The sequence below is a fragment of the Pristiophorus japonicus genome, chromosome 13 (genome assembly GCF_044704955.1).
Source record: "Pristiophorus japonicus isolate sPriJap1 chromosome 13, sPriJap1.hap1, whole genome shotgun sequence".
NCBI lineage: Eukaryota > Metazoa > Chordata > Chondrichthyes > Pristiophoridae > Pristiophorus > Pristiophorus japonicus.
This window is the reverse complement of record NC_091989.1, coordinates 194,840,143-194,858,389: the sequence shown is the minus strand read 5'-3', so window position 1 is coordinate 194,858,389 and position 18,247 is coordinate 194,840,143. Positions and strand designations below refer to the sequence as shown.

General features: G+C 50.2%; 1 protein-coding gene across 2 annotated transcripts in view; it reads left to right on the top strand.

Annotated features, from left to right (window-relative positions):
* Positions 1 to 13,856, top strand: part of LOC139279018 (CCAAT/enhancer-binding protein gamma-like) — a 31,041-nt gene extending 17,185 nt beyond the window's left edge. For both annotated transcript variants that reach the window (XM_070898340.1, XM_070898341.1), the window contains one exon: positions 9,398 to 13,856. In XM_070898340.1, the coding sequence (XP_070754441.1) occupies positions 9,525 to 9,998 (474 nt within the window). In that variant the 5' untranslated portion in view covers positions 9,398 to 9,524 and the 3' untranslated portion in view covers positions 9,999 to 13,856. The remainder of the gene's footprint in view (positions 1 to 9,397) is intronic.
* The last annotated feature ends 4,391 nt before the right edge of the window (positions 13,857 to 18,247 follow it).

The window sequence follows — 18,247 nt, the reverse complement described above, 5'->3', positions numbered from 1 at the left end:
CAACTGGTTCACTCTAGTCCTTATAGATGGATAAGGCGTCTAACTTCAATTATAACCGTGATATTATCAGAAAATTGCAGGTTCGAGTCCGGCCGCGGTCAACCTAGCTCGCTGCGTGAAATTTTCCATTTGTAATGTTAGCAAAGAGTTGAGAGGGCTGGCTGCTGCTGCTAAAAAGTTTAGTATGAAAGTTTAAAAGAGTTTTCAGTGCATTCGGTGGGAAGCTGAAGCAGTCTGGGTTCGTTTGTTCATGCAGTCTCATTGCACTTGTGAGCAATCCAGGGCCTTCGACTGGGTGAGTGGGTACTGTACGGGGTGGATTTGACAGCCAAGGTGCCAGCTCCTCGCCAGTCTGTGCTGTGTTAGTTGCTCGGGCCCACGGTGCGAGGAGGGGAATTAGAGTTGGCCTCGGGACAAATCACACCGCGTTCCTGCTCCTGATTACCATCCCTACTAGAAATTTCACCTGTACGGGCATTGTGTGAGAAGGGGATTGGGCTTGGCTGATGCCCCCATGGTTGAACAGCCAGTAACATCCATTGCCTCGGCTTGCACTTGAATGATTGCCACTCGGGTGAAGAACTATTAAACCCTCCCACCCGTATCCTTAGACACCCCCTCAACTTCCCCATCACTCCGGGCTGCCCCACCCTGCAATCCTACTAACCAGACTGACCGCCCCTCTGTTACCACAGTCGGCCTCCTCCAATCCCGCTATTACCTCCTGCCCCGGGGGAGCGGGGGACTTTCCCTTGGCTCCCCTCGAGTTCGCTCTCAAAACCCCTTCCTCTGGCTCGCATTACAGTGAGACACTTCTCGTCCAACTCAAACTATTCCCTTCATGATTTAACCCTCCAACAAATCAACCAGCGTCATCTCCCTGTGCTTCTCCCCCTGTTAGACACCCCATCTCCTCTCCCTCACGTCGGACACATGCAAGCTCAACTCTCTGAAGAATGAGAGGGGATCTCATTGAAACGTATAAAATTCTGACTGGGTTGGAGAGACTGGATGCGGGGAGGATGTTTCCCCCGGGCTGGAAAGTCGAGAACAAGGGGTCACAGTCTCAGGATACAGGGTAGGAAATTTATGACCGAGATGAGAAATGTTTTCGCTCAGAAGGTGGTGAACCTGTGGAATTCTCTCCCACAGAAGGCTGTGGAGGCCAAGTCATTGAATATATTTAAGACGGAGATAGATAGATTTCTAGATACTAAAGACATCAAGGGGTATGGGGAAAAATCGGGAATATGGTGTTGAGATAGAGGATCAGCCATGATCATATTGAATGGTGGTGCAGACTCGAAGGGCCGAATGGCCTACTACTGCTCCTATTTTCTCTATTTCTATGTCTGATTAGCTGACAGATTTGGCCCATTCTCTTTGGCCAAAATAATTGCAACTTCAGGACCATCCTTACGGGCAAGAGCTGCCCCAGGCTATCCCTCAGAACCAACTACCTTAAAGCCCTTTCTTCTGGCCCTATCAGGCCAGACTCTGATTGTGACTGTTGCGTTCTCTGACCTGTAGTTGACTGTCCCTGGGTGTTTCACACTAGTCCCTGTTCCTTTGGATTGCTTTCATCGCCTACTGGGCTATATGGAGGGCAAAGATTCTCTGCGCTGCTCACTGGTCAGGTGGTCCAGTGTATGTACACAGTGTGATGTTACACATCATATTGATCGAAAAACTGCATCATAGCTGAATTGTCCAGTCCACAAGTTACTGAGTCATGAGGGAGTTGACATTCTCACGAGTGTCGTGATATAAATCCTGTTTCTTGGTTCTCGAGGAAGTTCAGTAACTTTCATAATACAAGTTTTCTTCAAGTCCGATTCTGAAAATCGAACACAAGTAATATGAGGTCAGAACGGTGCACCATTCAAGCTTTTCTGCTTCATTTAGCAGGACATCTTTAATGTGTGTGTGTGTGAGTGTATAAACATGCTTTGGTACCTGCACATTGTCTGGTAGAATTGATGAGAGCTGATCATTTTAAAATGCATTAGTTATACAACTCAAACTAGAGGGATCTCAAATTTAATTTAGAGTGGCAGAGAATGGTTACATTTTACTGTTGGCAAAAGCTGGTGACTATTTCCTAAAGTTAAAAGTTTCCAAGCAGTTGTGGCACCTGGTAAGTTGTTAAACTTGGCTTCCGATTGGGTTAGTGCAGTGAGTGCAACAGTGTAAGATGACCTTGTGTAGGTAGCCTCCTCTTCTGCCAGTCAGCTTGGGCTGGGCTTTGCACCTGAATTGCACCAGATCAACGGTGGTGATCTCAAACCGAAACCAGTTCACATCAGTGCGAGCTGTAGACTGTTAACGTTTAAAAGTAATTGTGATCTGAAACGCACTGCCTGAAAGGGTGGTGGAAGCAAATTCGATAGTAACTTTCTAAAGGGGAATTGGATAGATACTCGCAGGGCTACGGGGAAAGAGCAGGGGGCTAGCTATTTAAAAGAGCCGACACAGGCAGGATTGGCTTGTGATTTCCACGGGAGTGGTTACTGGCAGGAGAGCTTCTTTAATAATGGAGTCATTTGGATAAGCAAAATTCGCTCAGGCAGAGTCAGCATGGATTTATGAAGGGGAAGTCATGTTTGACAAATTTGCTGGAGTTCTTTGAGGATGTAACAAACAGGGTGGATAAAGGGGAACCAGTGGATGTGGTGGATTTGGACTTTCAGAAGGCATTTGACAAGGTGTCACATAAAAGGTTACTGCACAAGATAAAAGGTCACGGGGTAATATAATAGCATGGATAGAGGATTGGCTAACTAACAGAAAACAGAGATTCGGGATAAATGGTTCATTCTCTGGTTGGCAACCAATAACTAGTGGGGTGCAGCAGGGATCAGTGCTGGGACCCCAAATATTTACAATCTACATTAACGACTTGGAAGAAGGGACTGAGTGTAATGTAGCCAAGTTTGCTGATGATACAAAGATGGGAGGAAAAGCAATGTGTGAGGAGGACACAAAAAATCTGCAAAAGGATATAGACAGGTTAAGTGAATGGGCAAAAATTTGGCAGATGGAGAATAATGTTAGAAAGTGTGAGGTCATGCACTTTGGCAGTAGAAAATCAAAGAGCAGGTTATTATTTAAATAGAGAAAGATTGCAAAATGCGTGGGACCTGGAGGTACTTGTTCATGAAACACAAAAGGTTAGAATGCACATACAGCAAGTGATCAGAAAGGCCAATGGTATCTTGGCCTTTATTGCAAAGGAGATGGAGTATAAAAGCAGGGAAGTCTTGCTACAGCTATACAGGGTATTGGTGAGGCCACACCTGGAATACTGCGTGCAGTTTTGGTTTCCATATTTACGAAAGGATATACTTGCTATGGAGGCAGTTCAGAGAAGGTTCACTAGGTTGATTGCGGGGATGAGGGGGTTGACTTATGAGGAAAGGTTGAGTAGGTTGGGCCTCTACTCATTGGAATTCAGAAGAATGAGAGGTGATCTTATCGATACGTATAAGATTATGAGGGGGCTTGACAAGGTGGATGCAGAGAGGATGTTTCCACTGATGGGGGAGACTAGAAATAGGGGGCATGATCTTAGAATAAGGGTCCACCCATTTAAAACTGAGATGAGGAGAAATTTCTTCTCTGAGGGTTGTGGATCTGTGGAATTCGCTGCCTCAGAGAGTTGTGGAAGCTGGGACATTGAATAAATTTAAGTCAGAAATAGACAGTTTCTTAAATGATAGGCGATAAGGGGTTATGGGGAGCGGGCAGGGAAGTGGAGCTGAGTCCATGATCAGATCAGCCATGATCTTATTGAATGGCGGAGCAGGCTCGAGGGGCCATATGGCCTACTCCTGTTCCTATTTCTTATTCTGATTTTCAAATCCCTCCACAACATGAGAATTTTATAATTGAAGCGTTGTCGGACCGGGAGCCAATGTAAGTTAGAGAGCACAGGGGATGACGGTGTGAGTTAGAACACGGCAGCCAGGTTTTGGAGGAGCTCAAGTTTGAGGAGGGTGGAAGTTGGGAGGCCGGCCAGGAGAGCGTTGGAGTAGCTGAGTGTGGAGGTAATAAAGGCACGGATGAGGGTTTCAGGAGGTGAGCTGAGGCAGAGGCGGAGATGGGCGATGTTACGGAGGTGAAAGTAGGCGGTGTGAGTGATGGAGAGGATATGGGGTAGGAACCTCGGCTCCGGGTCCAATCGGACACCAGAGATAATATCAGCCGGAGTATGTGTGGCACGGAAGTGAGATGCTGCTCTCTCAACCCTGCCAATTTTTAACCAATAAGGGAATTAAGGGTTACGGGGAGCGGGCGGGTAAGTGGAGCTGAGTCCACGGCCAGATCAGCCATGATCTTGTTGAATGGCGGAGCAGGCTCGAGGGGCTAGATGGCCTACTCCTGTTCCTAATTCTTATGTTCTTATTTCTCAGGGCCGTGCCAGGGATCTCGATAAAATGGAATGTGTGTGAAGTACTTGCTTGCGTATCCCTCTCTCTTTCTCCCTTTTGCTCTGCAGCCACTAAGTATTCAGGTCTGGGCACGAAACGGCATCAAAGCTGCGTAACTCCTTTCCAACAAGCGAGTCTGTTGCCAATTCAGCCCTCGAGAACAGCAGCCAAGCTCAAAATGAAATACTGCTTCTCTTAAATTGGTTTTACAGATTTCCTTTCCTGCCAATTTTCTCTCTTTCCCAAGCCGCCCCCTCTCTCATTTCCCAAAGGCGCTAGCACCTTGCTAGACTGAGCGTTCTGTGGGTATGCTGTGCATGTAGCAGCAATGACCTCGTACAACACTTAAAAGTGATCGGGCCTTGTGCGATGTTGACAATATTGTGTTGGGCCTCCTGCATTTCACACGCACAGCGAGAACTCTGTAGTTAGTGTTCTGGATCCTCATGTTCTGCTCGATCTGCCCAGATGTGGTTGAGAAGAGGAGGTGGAAATTAAGGGATAAGTCCAACAGTTTACATTTATGTAACACCTTTTTAATGTCGTAAAAACATCCCAAGGCACTGCACAGGAATGTTATCAGACAAAAAAATTGACACCGAGTCAACTGGGGAGATGTTAGGACAGGTGACTAAATGTTTGGTCAAAGAGGTGGGTTGTAAGGAGTGTCTAATGGAGGAGACAGAGGTGGAGAGGTTTAGGGAGGGAGTTCCAGAGCTTGGGGCCCAGGCAGCTGAGGGCACGGCCACCGATGGTGGAGCAATGGAACTCGAATGTGGTAATTGTATTGGTTTTGTGCTGGGCGTCAGACTTGCACTGAAATGTGGCTGCACCATCCTTTCATTCACCGTTCCAGGGTGTAGCACAATCCATGGTGTTATTGGGAAACTGGCGGAGGGGCCGAGATCACGGGGGATGTGGTGATCAGGTGGCGCCTTGACTCGGGGTTTAATAGCCCGTAGACTGGAGGAGGAAGTCTGAGGGAGGGCAGCAATTTGAGGTACTGGGAAGGAACGAGTTTTGCAAGACGGCGCGGTTTTACGGAGAGGGAGAAGTATGTAGGAGGTGGGCTCAGAGCTCAGCTGGATCAACAGAGTAAAATTCGGAGTTAATGTCGAAAAGAGCAGGCATAACACAGTATGCCTTGTGAACACGGGCATGGAGATCGATACCAGCTGGATCTTATACAGCCAACATAACGTCATCATCATCATAGGCAGTCCCTCGGAATCGAGAAAGACTTGCTTCCACTCTTAAAATGAGTCCTTAGGTGACTGAACAGTCCAATACGGGAACCACAGTCCCTGTCACAGGTGGGACAGATAGTCGTTGAGGGAAGGGGAGGGTGGGACTGGTTTGCCGCACGCTCCTTCCGCTGTCTGCGCTTGATTTCTGCATGCTCTCGCCGATGAGACTCGAGATGCTCAGCGCCCTCCCGGATGCACTTCCTCCACTTAGGGCGGTCTTTGGCCAGGGACTCACAGGTGTCGATGGGGATGATGCACTTTATCAGGGAGGCTTTGAGGGTGTCCTTGTAACGTTTCCGCTGCCCACCTTTGGCTCGCCTGCCGTGTAGGAGTTCTGAGTAGAGCGCTTGCTTTGGGAGTCTCGTGTCTGGCAGGCGAACAATGTGGCCTGCCCAGCGGAGCTGATCAAGTGTGGTCAGTGCTTCAATGCTGGGATGTTGGCCTGGTCGAGGACGCTAATGTTGGTGCATACACAGATGAGTAAATGTTCAAAGAAAAATAAGACAGACTTGTGTTTCCATAACGCCTTTCTCGATCTCAGGGTGTCCCAAAGCGCTTTACAGCCAATGAAGTACTTTTGAAGTGTAGTCACTATTGTAATGTGGGAAATGCGGCAGCCAATTTGCACACAGCAAGCTCCCACACACAGCAATGTGAAAATGACCAGATAATCTGGTTTAGGTATTGGTTCAAGGATAAATATAATGCCAGGATACCGGGAAGAACTCCCCCTGCTCGTCCCCCTGATCTTTTGCATGCACCTGAGAGGGCAGACGGGGCTTCGGTTTAATGTCGTATCAGAAAGACGGCACCTCCGACAGTGCAGCACTCCCTTAGTACTGCCCCTCCGACAGCGCGGCGCTCTCTCAGTACTGTCTCTCCGACAGTGCGGTGCTCCCTCAGTACTGCCCCTACGTCAGTGCGGCGCTCCCTCAGTACTGCCTCTCCGACAGTGCGGTGCTCCCTCAGTACTGCCCCTCCGACAGTGCGGCGCTCCCTCAGTACTGCCCCTCCGACAGTGCGGCGCTCCCTCAGTACTGCCCCTCCGACAGTGCGGCGCTCCCTCAGTACTACCCCTCCGACAGTGCGGCACTCCCTCAGTTCTGCCCCTCCGACAGTGCGGCGCTCCCTCAGTACTGCCCCTCCGACAGTGCAGCACTCCATCAGCCTAGATTATGGGCTTAGCTCTCTGGAGTGGGACTTGAAGCCTTGAATTTCTGACTCGGAGGCGAGAATGTGACCCACTGAGCCACCGTTTAAACCTTAATCTAGGCAGTGAGTTAATCTCAGCTGGAGAAAAGGTATGCGCTGCACGCTTGGTCGTAGAAACACATGGTTGGTGAAGGGAAAGCTCCTCCCGATCGCAAACCGGTGGCTAGTGGTGGGATCCTGCTGTAATTCCTTGACCCACACCCCCCACTCAGTTAACCTGCGGAACCTTAGCTGACGCGAAGCAGTTGACAATGTTTGTGCAATTGCACCCCGGGGAGGGGGGAGGGAAGGGGGAGGGGGAGGGGACGATCCCGGGGAGGGGGCGAGAGGGGGGAGGGGGGGCGGGAGGGGACGGACCCGGGGGGGGGGAAGGACCTGGTGGGGGGGGGGAACGTATGGATCACCTTTACCGGACAGACTGCCTCACTGAGCAGCCGCCTGTGGCCTGAGTGAACACGCTGGTTGTGTGTGTGTTTGGGTAGCTCAGGGCCCCCCTCCCCCTGCCCCCAGACGGGAAGGTGTTGGGACGAAAGCTCGGCTCCGATTTCCTGCCCCGACCTGACTCCCTATCGGAGAGTGATCTTGCTCCCAGTCTGCAGTCTGGGTACTTTGTTTTGATTTATTGAAAACTTTCATTCCTGAATGTTAAAAAAAACTCGTGGAAACATTTTTTATTATGACAAGTGAAGAGAAAGATCTGAGGCTGCTGGGACAGATTGAGGCGTTACATTGGCTTGAGGCAGCGTGGCGGGACGGGAGTACTGATTGATCTCACCAATAATCAAACCCAAACCAGTGCCTGGGCCGATCTCCCAGAGATGTTGGAATCACCGTTACCAGGCAAAGTGCCCCACAGAGCAGCTGCTCCTGGCCTGAGTGAACACACACCGGTCGGTCGCTGCTGGTTAGCAGAGCGGCGGCGACTATAATGTGAACTTACACTGTGCTGACGAGGGTTGCACACACTGCAGTACCCGGTCAAAGTTTGCCCGTGAATCGGCAGCAAGGGGTCTCGGCAGTGTTTATGCGGTCAAGTGTACGGTTAAAAGCTTTAATCTCCTCCTGCGAACTAGTAACCTGCTGCGGTTTTTCCCGGCCATTTCTTCCTGGTGCTCTCCCACAGATGACCGGATCTTAAGAACTCTCGTTCCACAACTTGCTAGGGTGGATTTAAAATCTCGGCCTGTGTGTTGCCAGAATCGGGCCACGATACCCAGATTGGGATTGCGTTTCACCCAGTCCATGCACCCGTCGTGCTCGCGTTATGTCCCAGGGTCCCCTCGATGACGACGAGCATTCAAAGCAGTTCATAATATTAAAAGGCCATTGCTTTATTAATCTGTGCATGCTGACTCGTTCTACGGAGACCCGTCCTCCCCGTGTCTTTCCTGCTGTAACCATCGCTGCGCGATTCACAGGGAGTGGTCTCCACAACCGCATGCCGATCTCCTGCCTGGGTAACCGTGGGCCAGCCAATCCCGGCATCACCCGCACTCGGGGCTGGGTTGGCGACAGGCCCGTTTATAATCATCATCATCATCATCATCATCGGCAGTCCCTCGGAATCGAGGAAGACTTGCTTCCACTCTAAAAATGAGTCCTTAGGTGGCTGAACAGTCCAATACGGGAACCACAGTCCCTGTCTCAGGCGGGGCAGATAGTCGTTGAGGGAAGGGGGTGGGTGGGACTGGTTTGCCGCACGCTCCTTCCGCTGCCTGCGCTTGGTTTCTGCACGCTCTCGGCGATGAGACTCGAGGTGCCCAGCGCCCTCCCGGATGCACTTCCTCCACTTAGGGCGGTCTTTGGCTAATGCAGCCTTGCTAAACACACCAGCTGAGTTTGGGAATACAAGCATCCATCTGCACCTGTTCGGGTGGCACGGTTTAATGTTTTATGTTATTCAGATAAACTCCAAAAAGAGTTTCTCTATCTGTGTGTGCCTCACTGATGTGTCCCCCGCTCTCTGCCCCCGGCCTGCCCAGTACCGGCAATCCGTAAGATCATAAGAAATAGGAGCAGGAGTAGGCCATACGGCCCCTCGAGCCTGCTCCGCCATTTAATAAGATCATGGCTGATCTGATCATGGACTCAGTTCCACTTCCCTGCCCGCTCCCCATAACCCCTTATTCCCTTGTCGTTTAAGAAATTGTCTATTTCTGTCTTAAATTTATTCAGTGTCTCAGTTTCCACAGCTCTCTGAGGCAGTGAATTCCACAGATTTACAACCCTCAGAGAGAAGAAATTCTTCCACATCTGTTTTAAATGGGCGCGGCCTCTTATTCTAAGATTATGCCCTCTAGTTCTAGTCTCCCCTATCAGTGGAAGCATCCTCTCTGCATTCACCTTGTCAAGCCCCCTCATACTCTAACACATACCGCCATGTCCAAACTGAATAAGATGTCAGAAAGTTCCTGGGAGGTTGTTGCTCGACACGAGGTGCTATCTGTCTGTAAAGCTGCTGCCTGTTTGGTTTCTGTGCAGTCTTTTACCGTCTGTTCTTGTCTGTAGGTTGTGAGTATCTGCGCAGACCAGCTCCCGATCCAGGTTTTCTGCCACTGTTGGAGGAGTCGGCACTTCAGCAGCCCCACGTGACGACAATCCAAACCATCAAGGGGGGGGGTGGGCACGGACGCCAATGAGCAAGCGGTCTGTCATTTGCACCACCCCCAGAGAGCACGGCGGCCGGAATGGAGTGAGACGCGGGCAGCCGGAGCCCAGCGGCAGCGGTGTGAGCGTGCAGCGAGTCCAGGAGATCCCCCCGCCCAGCCCCGCGGGGCCCCGCACCGTCATGGCGCCCAGCAAGCCCAGCAAGAAGAGCGCGGGTCACGGCAAGGAGAGCGAGGAGTATCGGCAGCGCCGGGAACGCAACAACATGGCGGTGAGGAAAAGCCGCTTAAAGAGCAAGCAGAAAGCCCAGGACACACAGCAGCGTGTGGAGGAGCTGAAGGAGGAGAACGAGCGGCTGGAGGCAAAAATCAAACTGCTGAGTAAGGAGCTGAGCGTCTTAAAGGATTTGTTTCTTGAGCACGCGCACAGTTTCTCCGATAACGGCCATCCCCCCTTCACTGAAAACACTGCTTCTGGGCAGGGCTCCAACATGGAGCAGTAGGCTGAGCAATGGCAGCCAGAGACATTTTATGGAAAGGGGTTTTGTTTTCAATTGTCTATATTGTAATTTTACAAAAAAAAATGCATATACTTCTGCTGTTGGGAAGAGATTGTGTCGAGTGATTGTTTGTGTCTGGGAAGGATTCAGGTCTCTGAGCACTGAGAGAACAGCAGTTTGCAGAATGGTCAGTACCGAAACTAACCGCACACCTAGCACTCTCAGCGATCCCTGACGTTAAACTGCACCCAGCCCCAGTGCTGGTTAAACCACACCCAGCACTCACTGACCAGACCACTGCTGGTTAAACCACGCCCAGCACTCACTGACCAGACCAGTGCTGGTTAAACCACACCCAGCACTCACTGACCAGACCACTGCTGGTTAAACCACGCCCAGCACTCACTGACCAGACCAGTGCTGGTTAAACCACACCCAGCACTCACTGACCAGACCACTGTTGGTTAAACCACACCCAGCGCTCACTGACTGGACCAGTGCTAGTTAAACCACGCCCAGCGCTCACTGACTGGACCGGTGCTGGTTAAACCACGCCCAGCGCTCACTGACCAGACCGGTGCTGGTAAAACCACACCCAGTACTCACTGACCGGAGCAGTGCTGGTTAAACCACGCCCAGTGCTCACTGACCAGACCGGTGCTGGTAAAACCACACCCAGTGCTCACTGACCGGAGCAGTGCTGGTTAAACCACGCCCAGTGCTCACTGACCAGACCGGTGCTGGTTAAACCACGCCCAGCACTCACTGACCGGAGCAGTGCTGGTTAAACCACGCCCAGCACTCACTGACCGGAGCAGTGCTGGTTAAATGCAGGATCTCTCCCTCTCTTTTCCCCCCCCCCCCCCCCCAGTTCCTGTGATAGAGTCACAGTATGGTGGGGAATACAAGCCTGTGGGTTTCCAGCATTGTGCTTGCAGGCCTGCAGTTTCCCCCCATTCATTTTATTGGGTGATAAATGGTGATCCGGAGTGGGCGGTTTGGAAAGGTCTGACTCTGAGCACTGAGCTACTGATTTGAGAACGGGTGGTTAGGCTGACGAATGAAATGCAGAGTGGCGGAGGCACGTGGCATTGTGGGTCGTCCCTTGTCACAAGCTAGGCTATTCTGTACTCTTGTCCCTCCCAACCTGGGGCGCTCGGGGTGGGTGGGGGAGGCGGGGGGGGGGGGGGGTGTTGTGGTCCCGGGGTGCGACGCCCTGCTCCTCCCCTCTCCCACTTACTGTTCCCCCACCACTTGACTGTGTTATTGCATTGCAGCGTGTTCCCAAGTGGTGATTACATGTTTAAAGGACCATCTCTTAAAGCTCTCTGCACACTTCACTTTATCCGGCCCGCTCAGTGATGTACGCAATGGTCAGACTGCATCTGCTCCAGAAACCCCTCCCCTTCCACATCCTCCCCTACTCCTACCGACTGGGGTGACTCTCACTGAACGGACCTGCCCCTACCTCTGTCTGACAGATTCCTCAGCACTGCAAATAAACTCCCCGGTGATTCACGTTCTACTCAGTTGGGAACAGCAAGATCCCACAGACAGCAAATGAGGTGAACCGAACAGCTTTGGTCGAGTGACAGCGGGAGAGATGCCGGCTCTTCTGTCAATAGGATCTTTAACCTCCGCCCGCGAGCCCAGACGGACCGCGGTTTTAACGTCTCCGAAAGCCGCTGCTGTTGGTCAGCGCAGCACTCCCTCCGTATTGTGCTGATTGTATGTTCAAGCTGTGAATGGGGCTTGACCCTGCATCCTTCTGACTCACAGCCGACCATGCTGTGTTGACATTTGTTTGGGGAAATATTCAGGACGGGCAGAGTTTTCATTCTCTTCTCACTTGAACATCCAAAAGTACGAATTGGAGATTTTGCCATTACAAATTTGGGTTGTGTTTGGAGAGAGTGCTTTGAGCTGTATGACAGGAGGGAGGATCAGTGCTGGGCTCTTGGTGTAGCCTGGACAACGTGCTGAGTGCAGGAAGTGAGGGAGTGATGCCCGGGATGTTCCCACCCCCATTCCAGGTTCTGTCTCCATCTGCACCACGCCTCCAGGAATTGGTCTTGAATACACTCAATGAGCCGAGTGACAGCGCTGACCCAAGGTGTCACTCCGTGGATACCGGCCCGGGCATGGGCATTTTAACTCTTCTGAGGACAGTGAGATTATTTGGGAGAGTTTGAATGGTAAGTGATGGCTGGGTTACAGAGTCACACTGCTCTGTCACTGGCTGGGTTACAGAGTCACACTGCTCTGTCACTGGCTGGGTTACAGAGTCACACTGCTCTGTCACTGGCTGGGTTACAGAGTCACACTGCTCTGTCACTGGCTGGGTTACAGAGTCACACTGCTCTGTCACTGGCTGGGTTACAGAGTCACACTGCTCTGTCTAGTCTGGGTTACAGAGTCACACTGCTCTGTCGAGGCTGGGTACAACACACATCCACACAGACCAGAAGGCTCCAGCTTTGATTTCTGGCCCCTGCTAAGTTGGCTGGTCTTGGCAGGTTTGGAGTTGGCCTCAGTGCCCCAGATTTGAAAGTCGGTGGTGGGGGGGGCGGTCTGAACTTGCAGGGGCTACTCCGACCCCGACCCCAGTGGGAGAGTGGGGGCTGTTGCTGCCAGAATTCTGTCCATTCTGCTTTTAGTAAAAATCAGTTTTAACAAAAAAACCAACAGCGGCCTATTTTCCGGGGATGTTTATGAATCAAATCTTGTTTGTGTAATGAGAGCAGCACAGGATAGTGTGACTTGAAGGGTTAAAATACTCCACTCCTGCCGTACATGCTACAGTGTTTTAGTGCGTCCACTCTGTTCCTCATTAGATTGAACAACAAACAGACTGTTACTGAGAGAGGCAGTGAGTCGACTGCAGCCTGAACTTTATTTTTGAAGACCCAGTTTTATAAATGAACACATATTGCCCGATAATACAAGGCTGCATTTTATAATGTGTCGATGAAATGTGTGTGTGTGGGGCCTGTGATAAAATGATGCGATATTATGTAAAGAGGTGAGCATCGGTCTATTTTCTGTTGTGTGCGAAGGGAGGAATCTTGCGATGGTTGTTGACGGATGGCATTTTGTAAGGCGAATTGTTAAAGGAGTATTGTACATTTTATAAATGTCCTGTGCATAGCCGCACTGCAGATGGTTTTGGGGTCAGTCGGGGTGAACAGCATTGCCAAGAGGAGAATTGGCTGAATGCTGTCGAGTTGTTTGTGACGGAGCAAGCAGTTTGTTTAAATCATGACTGAAGTAGAGTAAAACCTGTATAAACAGGCACTCCCGAGAAAGCAAGGCACTTAGTGATAACCAGAAACCTCTCCAGAATGTTCGCCCCTCTCGCCTCTTCAACCCTGGCTGGTTCCTTTCAACAAACAACATCTCGGTTTTAGTTCCTTTTTTTTGCCATCTTGCCCTGAGAAATATTTCTCTGATTATTTCTGCTCTGACGTCGATTCAGTCGCCTTCATCCCCACGCAGGAACAGCCTCGATTATGGCAGCACTACACACACACATAATTGTATATAATGTTCTTTTTCAAATGATCGCTCCCCTGGTGAGAATGACTTTTGGTATGATTCACTATTTAATGAAGTCAGGAAGTGCTCTGAAAGCGGGTTGTTTTAAACCTTGTGTTAGAACCAAATGCTTTGCTGTGTAAATGCCTCCTAGAAAGAATCTGAAATGTTAATGTGCGATGTTAAATACCGGAATGAAATGCTCAGGATACTTAGTGTTGAAAGATTTAAATCTCTTTACAAGTTCTATTTTATACACTGTGTGCTCGTTCAAGCGAATACTGCAGTCTTCAGTTATAAGAATGGAGATTAAAATATTAATTCTTCCACACGTGTGCCTCTGATATTGTTTGCAGTGCGGTTATCGGAATGCTGGCATCCAGTGAAAGACACACAAGTAATGGTGTCTGGACCAGTGCAAGCCACCTCCAACAGTGTTTACAACAACAACTTGCATTTATATAGTGCATTTAGCGTAGTAAACCGTTGCAAGGCATTCCAAGGAGTGTTATCACAAAATTTGACACCAAGCCACATCAGGAGATATTACGACTTGGTCAAAGAGGTGGCTCTTAAGGGGCATCTTAAAGGTGGAGATAAAGAGGCGGAGAGGTTTAGGGAGGGAATTCCAGAGCTTGGGGCCCAGGCAGCTGAAGGCACGGCCGCCAATGGTGGAGCGATGGAAATCGCGGATGCTCAAGAATTGGAGGAGCGCAGATATTTCGGGGTGGGGTTTGAGGGGCTGGAGGAGATTATAGAGATAGGGAGGGGGCAAAGGCCATGGAGGGATTTGTAAACAAGGATGAGAATTTTGAAATCGAGGCGTTGCTTAACCGGGAGCCAAAGTAGATCAGCGAGCCCAGGGGTAATGGGTGATTGGGACTTGGTGCGAGTTAGGACACGGGCAGCTGAGTTTTGGATCACCTCTAGTTTACAGAGAGTGTAAGGTGGGAGGCCGGCCAGGAATAGTGGAGTCTGGAGTTAGTGGGTTTAGTAGAAGTGTACAGGACTGGGAGATCACTGAGCAAGACTCCACCCATGTTCGAATCAGAGTTGGTGAAAGAATCAGACACAGTGAGGTGAAATCTAGGCTTCTCCAATTCCCCAGTTGGGCTCACTGTTGGGGATGGCACCCAACTCATTTAATCACCCCGAGAAACAGGTACAAGTTGTTTTGATTTGATCACGGGATGTGGACAAGGCAGCATCTACTGCCCAGTCCGGGTTACCCTGAGGGGACAGAGTCGAGCTCACAGTGTGGAACTGGAGTTATGTGTAAGCTAGAGATTCCCTTCACCGAATGGCTTTAGTGAACCAGTTGGGTTTTTCCGACAATCCAGCAGCTCCATGGTCATTTTACTGAGACCGTCCCACAAATGACCAGATTTACGGAACATTTGAAAAAAATTCATTCTCGGGATGTGGGCGTTGCTGGCATTTATTGCCCATCCCCTTGAGAAGGTGGTGGTGAGCTGCCGCATTCAATTGCTGCAGTCTGTGCTGGATATTTGCAGCGGTTTGGTGTCTCGCTGGGCCATTTCAGAGGGCAGTTAAGAGTCAACCACTTTGCTGTGGGTCTGGAGTCACATATAGGCCCAGGCCGGGTAAGGGCGGCAGATTTCCTTCCCTAAAGGGCATTAGTGAACCCGATGGGTTTTTACGACAATCCGGTAGTTTCACGGTCATCTTTACTGATTCCAGATTTATTAACTGAATTTAAATTCTGTGGTGGAATTTGGACTCATGTCGCCGGATCATTATTCCAGGCCTCTAGATTACTCGTCCAGTACCAAAAGCACTATGCTACCCTATCCCGGTCTAACTCAGTCCCACACACTTGCTATGGTGAGCTCTCTGTGACTTGCTAATCCAGCACCATCAGCACGGCACTGCCATCCACAGAAGACAAGTCCCTTAAGCCTCCCTACTATAAGACTCCCCGCTTCACAAGTTCGATTGAGGCTTCTGGTTTATTAGACCCTGAATATAGAGATGACAGAATGAGAAAACTCGATCGTTTACCCGATGGGTTAATTTACAATGAAATAAAATCTGTAACAGCACAAACCTGATTCTTGTTGAGAGAAACCAACAACAATTTGAAAAATGTGAAGAATTCATTGCAGGAGATAAGGGCTGTCTGTATGGCATACTATTCTGTTTAAGGAATGACTCGAAATTATATAGCACTTCTCCAGCATCGTTACATCTCGCACCAAATTACAGGGACAACGGAATGTGGGACAAGATCGAAGTCACAGCCAAGGAGCTGAGCTATTAGGAGGCTCCAAATGCCGGAGAGAGGGAGCAAGTCATTGGTGGTTTTGGACGAGAGTTTCAGAGGGGCACGAGAGGAGTGGCCTCCGATGGTGGAAGGAGGGGTTTGGGATATCTCGCTGCAGATTACTCAGCCGGGAATGGACTGAGGATCTGGGAGTCAACTTGTCGGGAGGTGGATGAAGATGGGGAGAAACCAGTGTTCAGGAAAGGACTTCGGCTGGAGTTGTGACTTTGCCAAGGTTTATGAAGGAGGGAGGCTAGGAGAACAGTGAAGAAGTGATCCTTGAGGCGATGAAAGGAACCTGCAGGGTTGGGGACTGTGAGCCCGAGCACGACTGTTCTTTCACATTGCCTCGAGTCTCATCGCCAAGAGCATGTGGAAACCAAGCGCAGGCAGCGGAAGGAGTGTGCGGTAAACCAGACTCCCCACCCACTCTTTCCTTCAACCACTGTCTGTCCCACCTGTGACAGGGACTGTGGTTCTCATATTGAACTGTCAGCCACCTAAGGACTCATTTTTAGAGTGAAAACAAGTCTTCCTCGATTCCGAGGGACTGACTATGATGATGATGATGATCTTTCACAGAGCTGACCCAGCATGATGGGCTGAATGGCTGCCTCCTGTGCTGTAAGTATTTATGATTCTATGAACGCCTGGATGAGGGTTTTGTGGAGAATGTGAGTTGAGAGTGTAAGCAGACATATGAAGAAAGACTGGATCAACAAGGCTTATATTCACTGGAGTTTAGAAGAGTGAGAGGGGATCTCATAGAAACATATAAAATTCTGACGGGACTGGACAGGTTAGATGCAGGAAGAATGTTCCCGATGTTGGGGAAGTCCAGAACCAGGGGACACAGTCTAAGGATAAGGGGTGAGCCAAATAGGACCGAGATGAGGAGAAACTTCTTCACTCAGAGAATTGTGAACCTGTGGAATTCTCTACCACAGAGAGTTGTTGAGGCCAGTTGGTTAGATATATTCAAAAGGGAGTTAGATATGGCCCTTACAGGTAAAGGGATCAAGGGGTATGGAGAGAAAGCAGGAGAGGGGTACTGAAGTTGCATGATCAGCCATGATCTTATTGAATGGCGGTGCAGGCTCGAAGGGCCGAATGGCCTACTCCTGTACCTATTTTCTATGTTTCTATGACAATGTTCTATGGATGGGAAGAGGTCATCTTAGAAATGGGGCAGGTTTGTGGCGGGAAGCTCAGCTCAGGACTGAACAAAGTCCCGAGGTTGCGTGTGACCTCACAGCCTGAGTGAGGGTGGGGTAGTGGACGCTGGATAAACACATGAGGGAGAAAGGAATAGAAGGATATGTTGATGGGGTGAGATGGAGAGGGGTGGGAGGGGGCTGGTGTGGGGCACGGACCTGTTGGATCGAATGGCCTGTTTCTGTGCTGGTCATTCTGTGTAATTCTAAATAGGAACAAAGCAAAGTTGCCTTCCTTGACGCAAGCGATATCAAATGGACGGTAGCATTAAATTTTTTTGACCTGCCGTAAAATGTGGCCGTCCTTAGCAACGGCCTGACAACGCTCGATTCCCGCGATTCTGGAGTTCGACTCTTGTTTGGGTTTTACTCCCTGACGTTTCCGGGATGTTGGATGATGCTCTGATTTACAAAGAGCTCTGCCATGTAATGCTTGATGTATTATTGTGCTGCTCAGGTGGAGTGGTTAAGTAAACACGGGGTGAGTGAACAAGTAAGAGGTTAAAAGATTAAAAGATCCAAGCACAGATCAGCACTGACCGAGGTTCCCAGCTCCGAGTCTTCATCCTCATGGAACCAGAGACCAAGCAGATTGGGAGAGAGACGGGGCCTGCGAATTTCCTGTCCGACCCCCAATGGTGATCGAGTGAGCTCCAGGAGACTGCTGCAATTTCACCGGACCCCTGACCTACCGACCCCTGACCTACCGACCCACTATCCTACTGAACCCCTGACCTACCGATCCCTAACCCACCAATCCACTATCCTACCGAACCCCTAATGTACCGATCCACTAACCTACTGAACCCCTGACCTACCGACCCCTAACCTACCGATCCACTAACCTACCGACCCACTATTCTACCGAACCCCTAACCTACCGACCCACTAACCTACCAACCCACTATCCTACCGAACCCCTAATGTACCGATCCACTAACCTACCGACCCACTATCCTACCGAACCCCTAACCTACCGACCCACTATCCTACCGAACCCCTAACCTACCGACCCACTATCCTACTGACCCCTGACCTACCGAACCCCTAACCTACCGATCCACTAACCTACCGATCCACTAACCTACTGACCCCTAACCTATTGACCCACTAACCTGCCGACCACTAGCCGACTGACACCTAACCTGCCAACCCCTCACCTACCGACCCACTAACCTATTGACCACTAACCTACCGAACCCCTAAACTACCAAACCCCT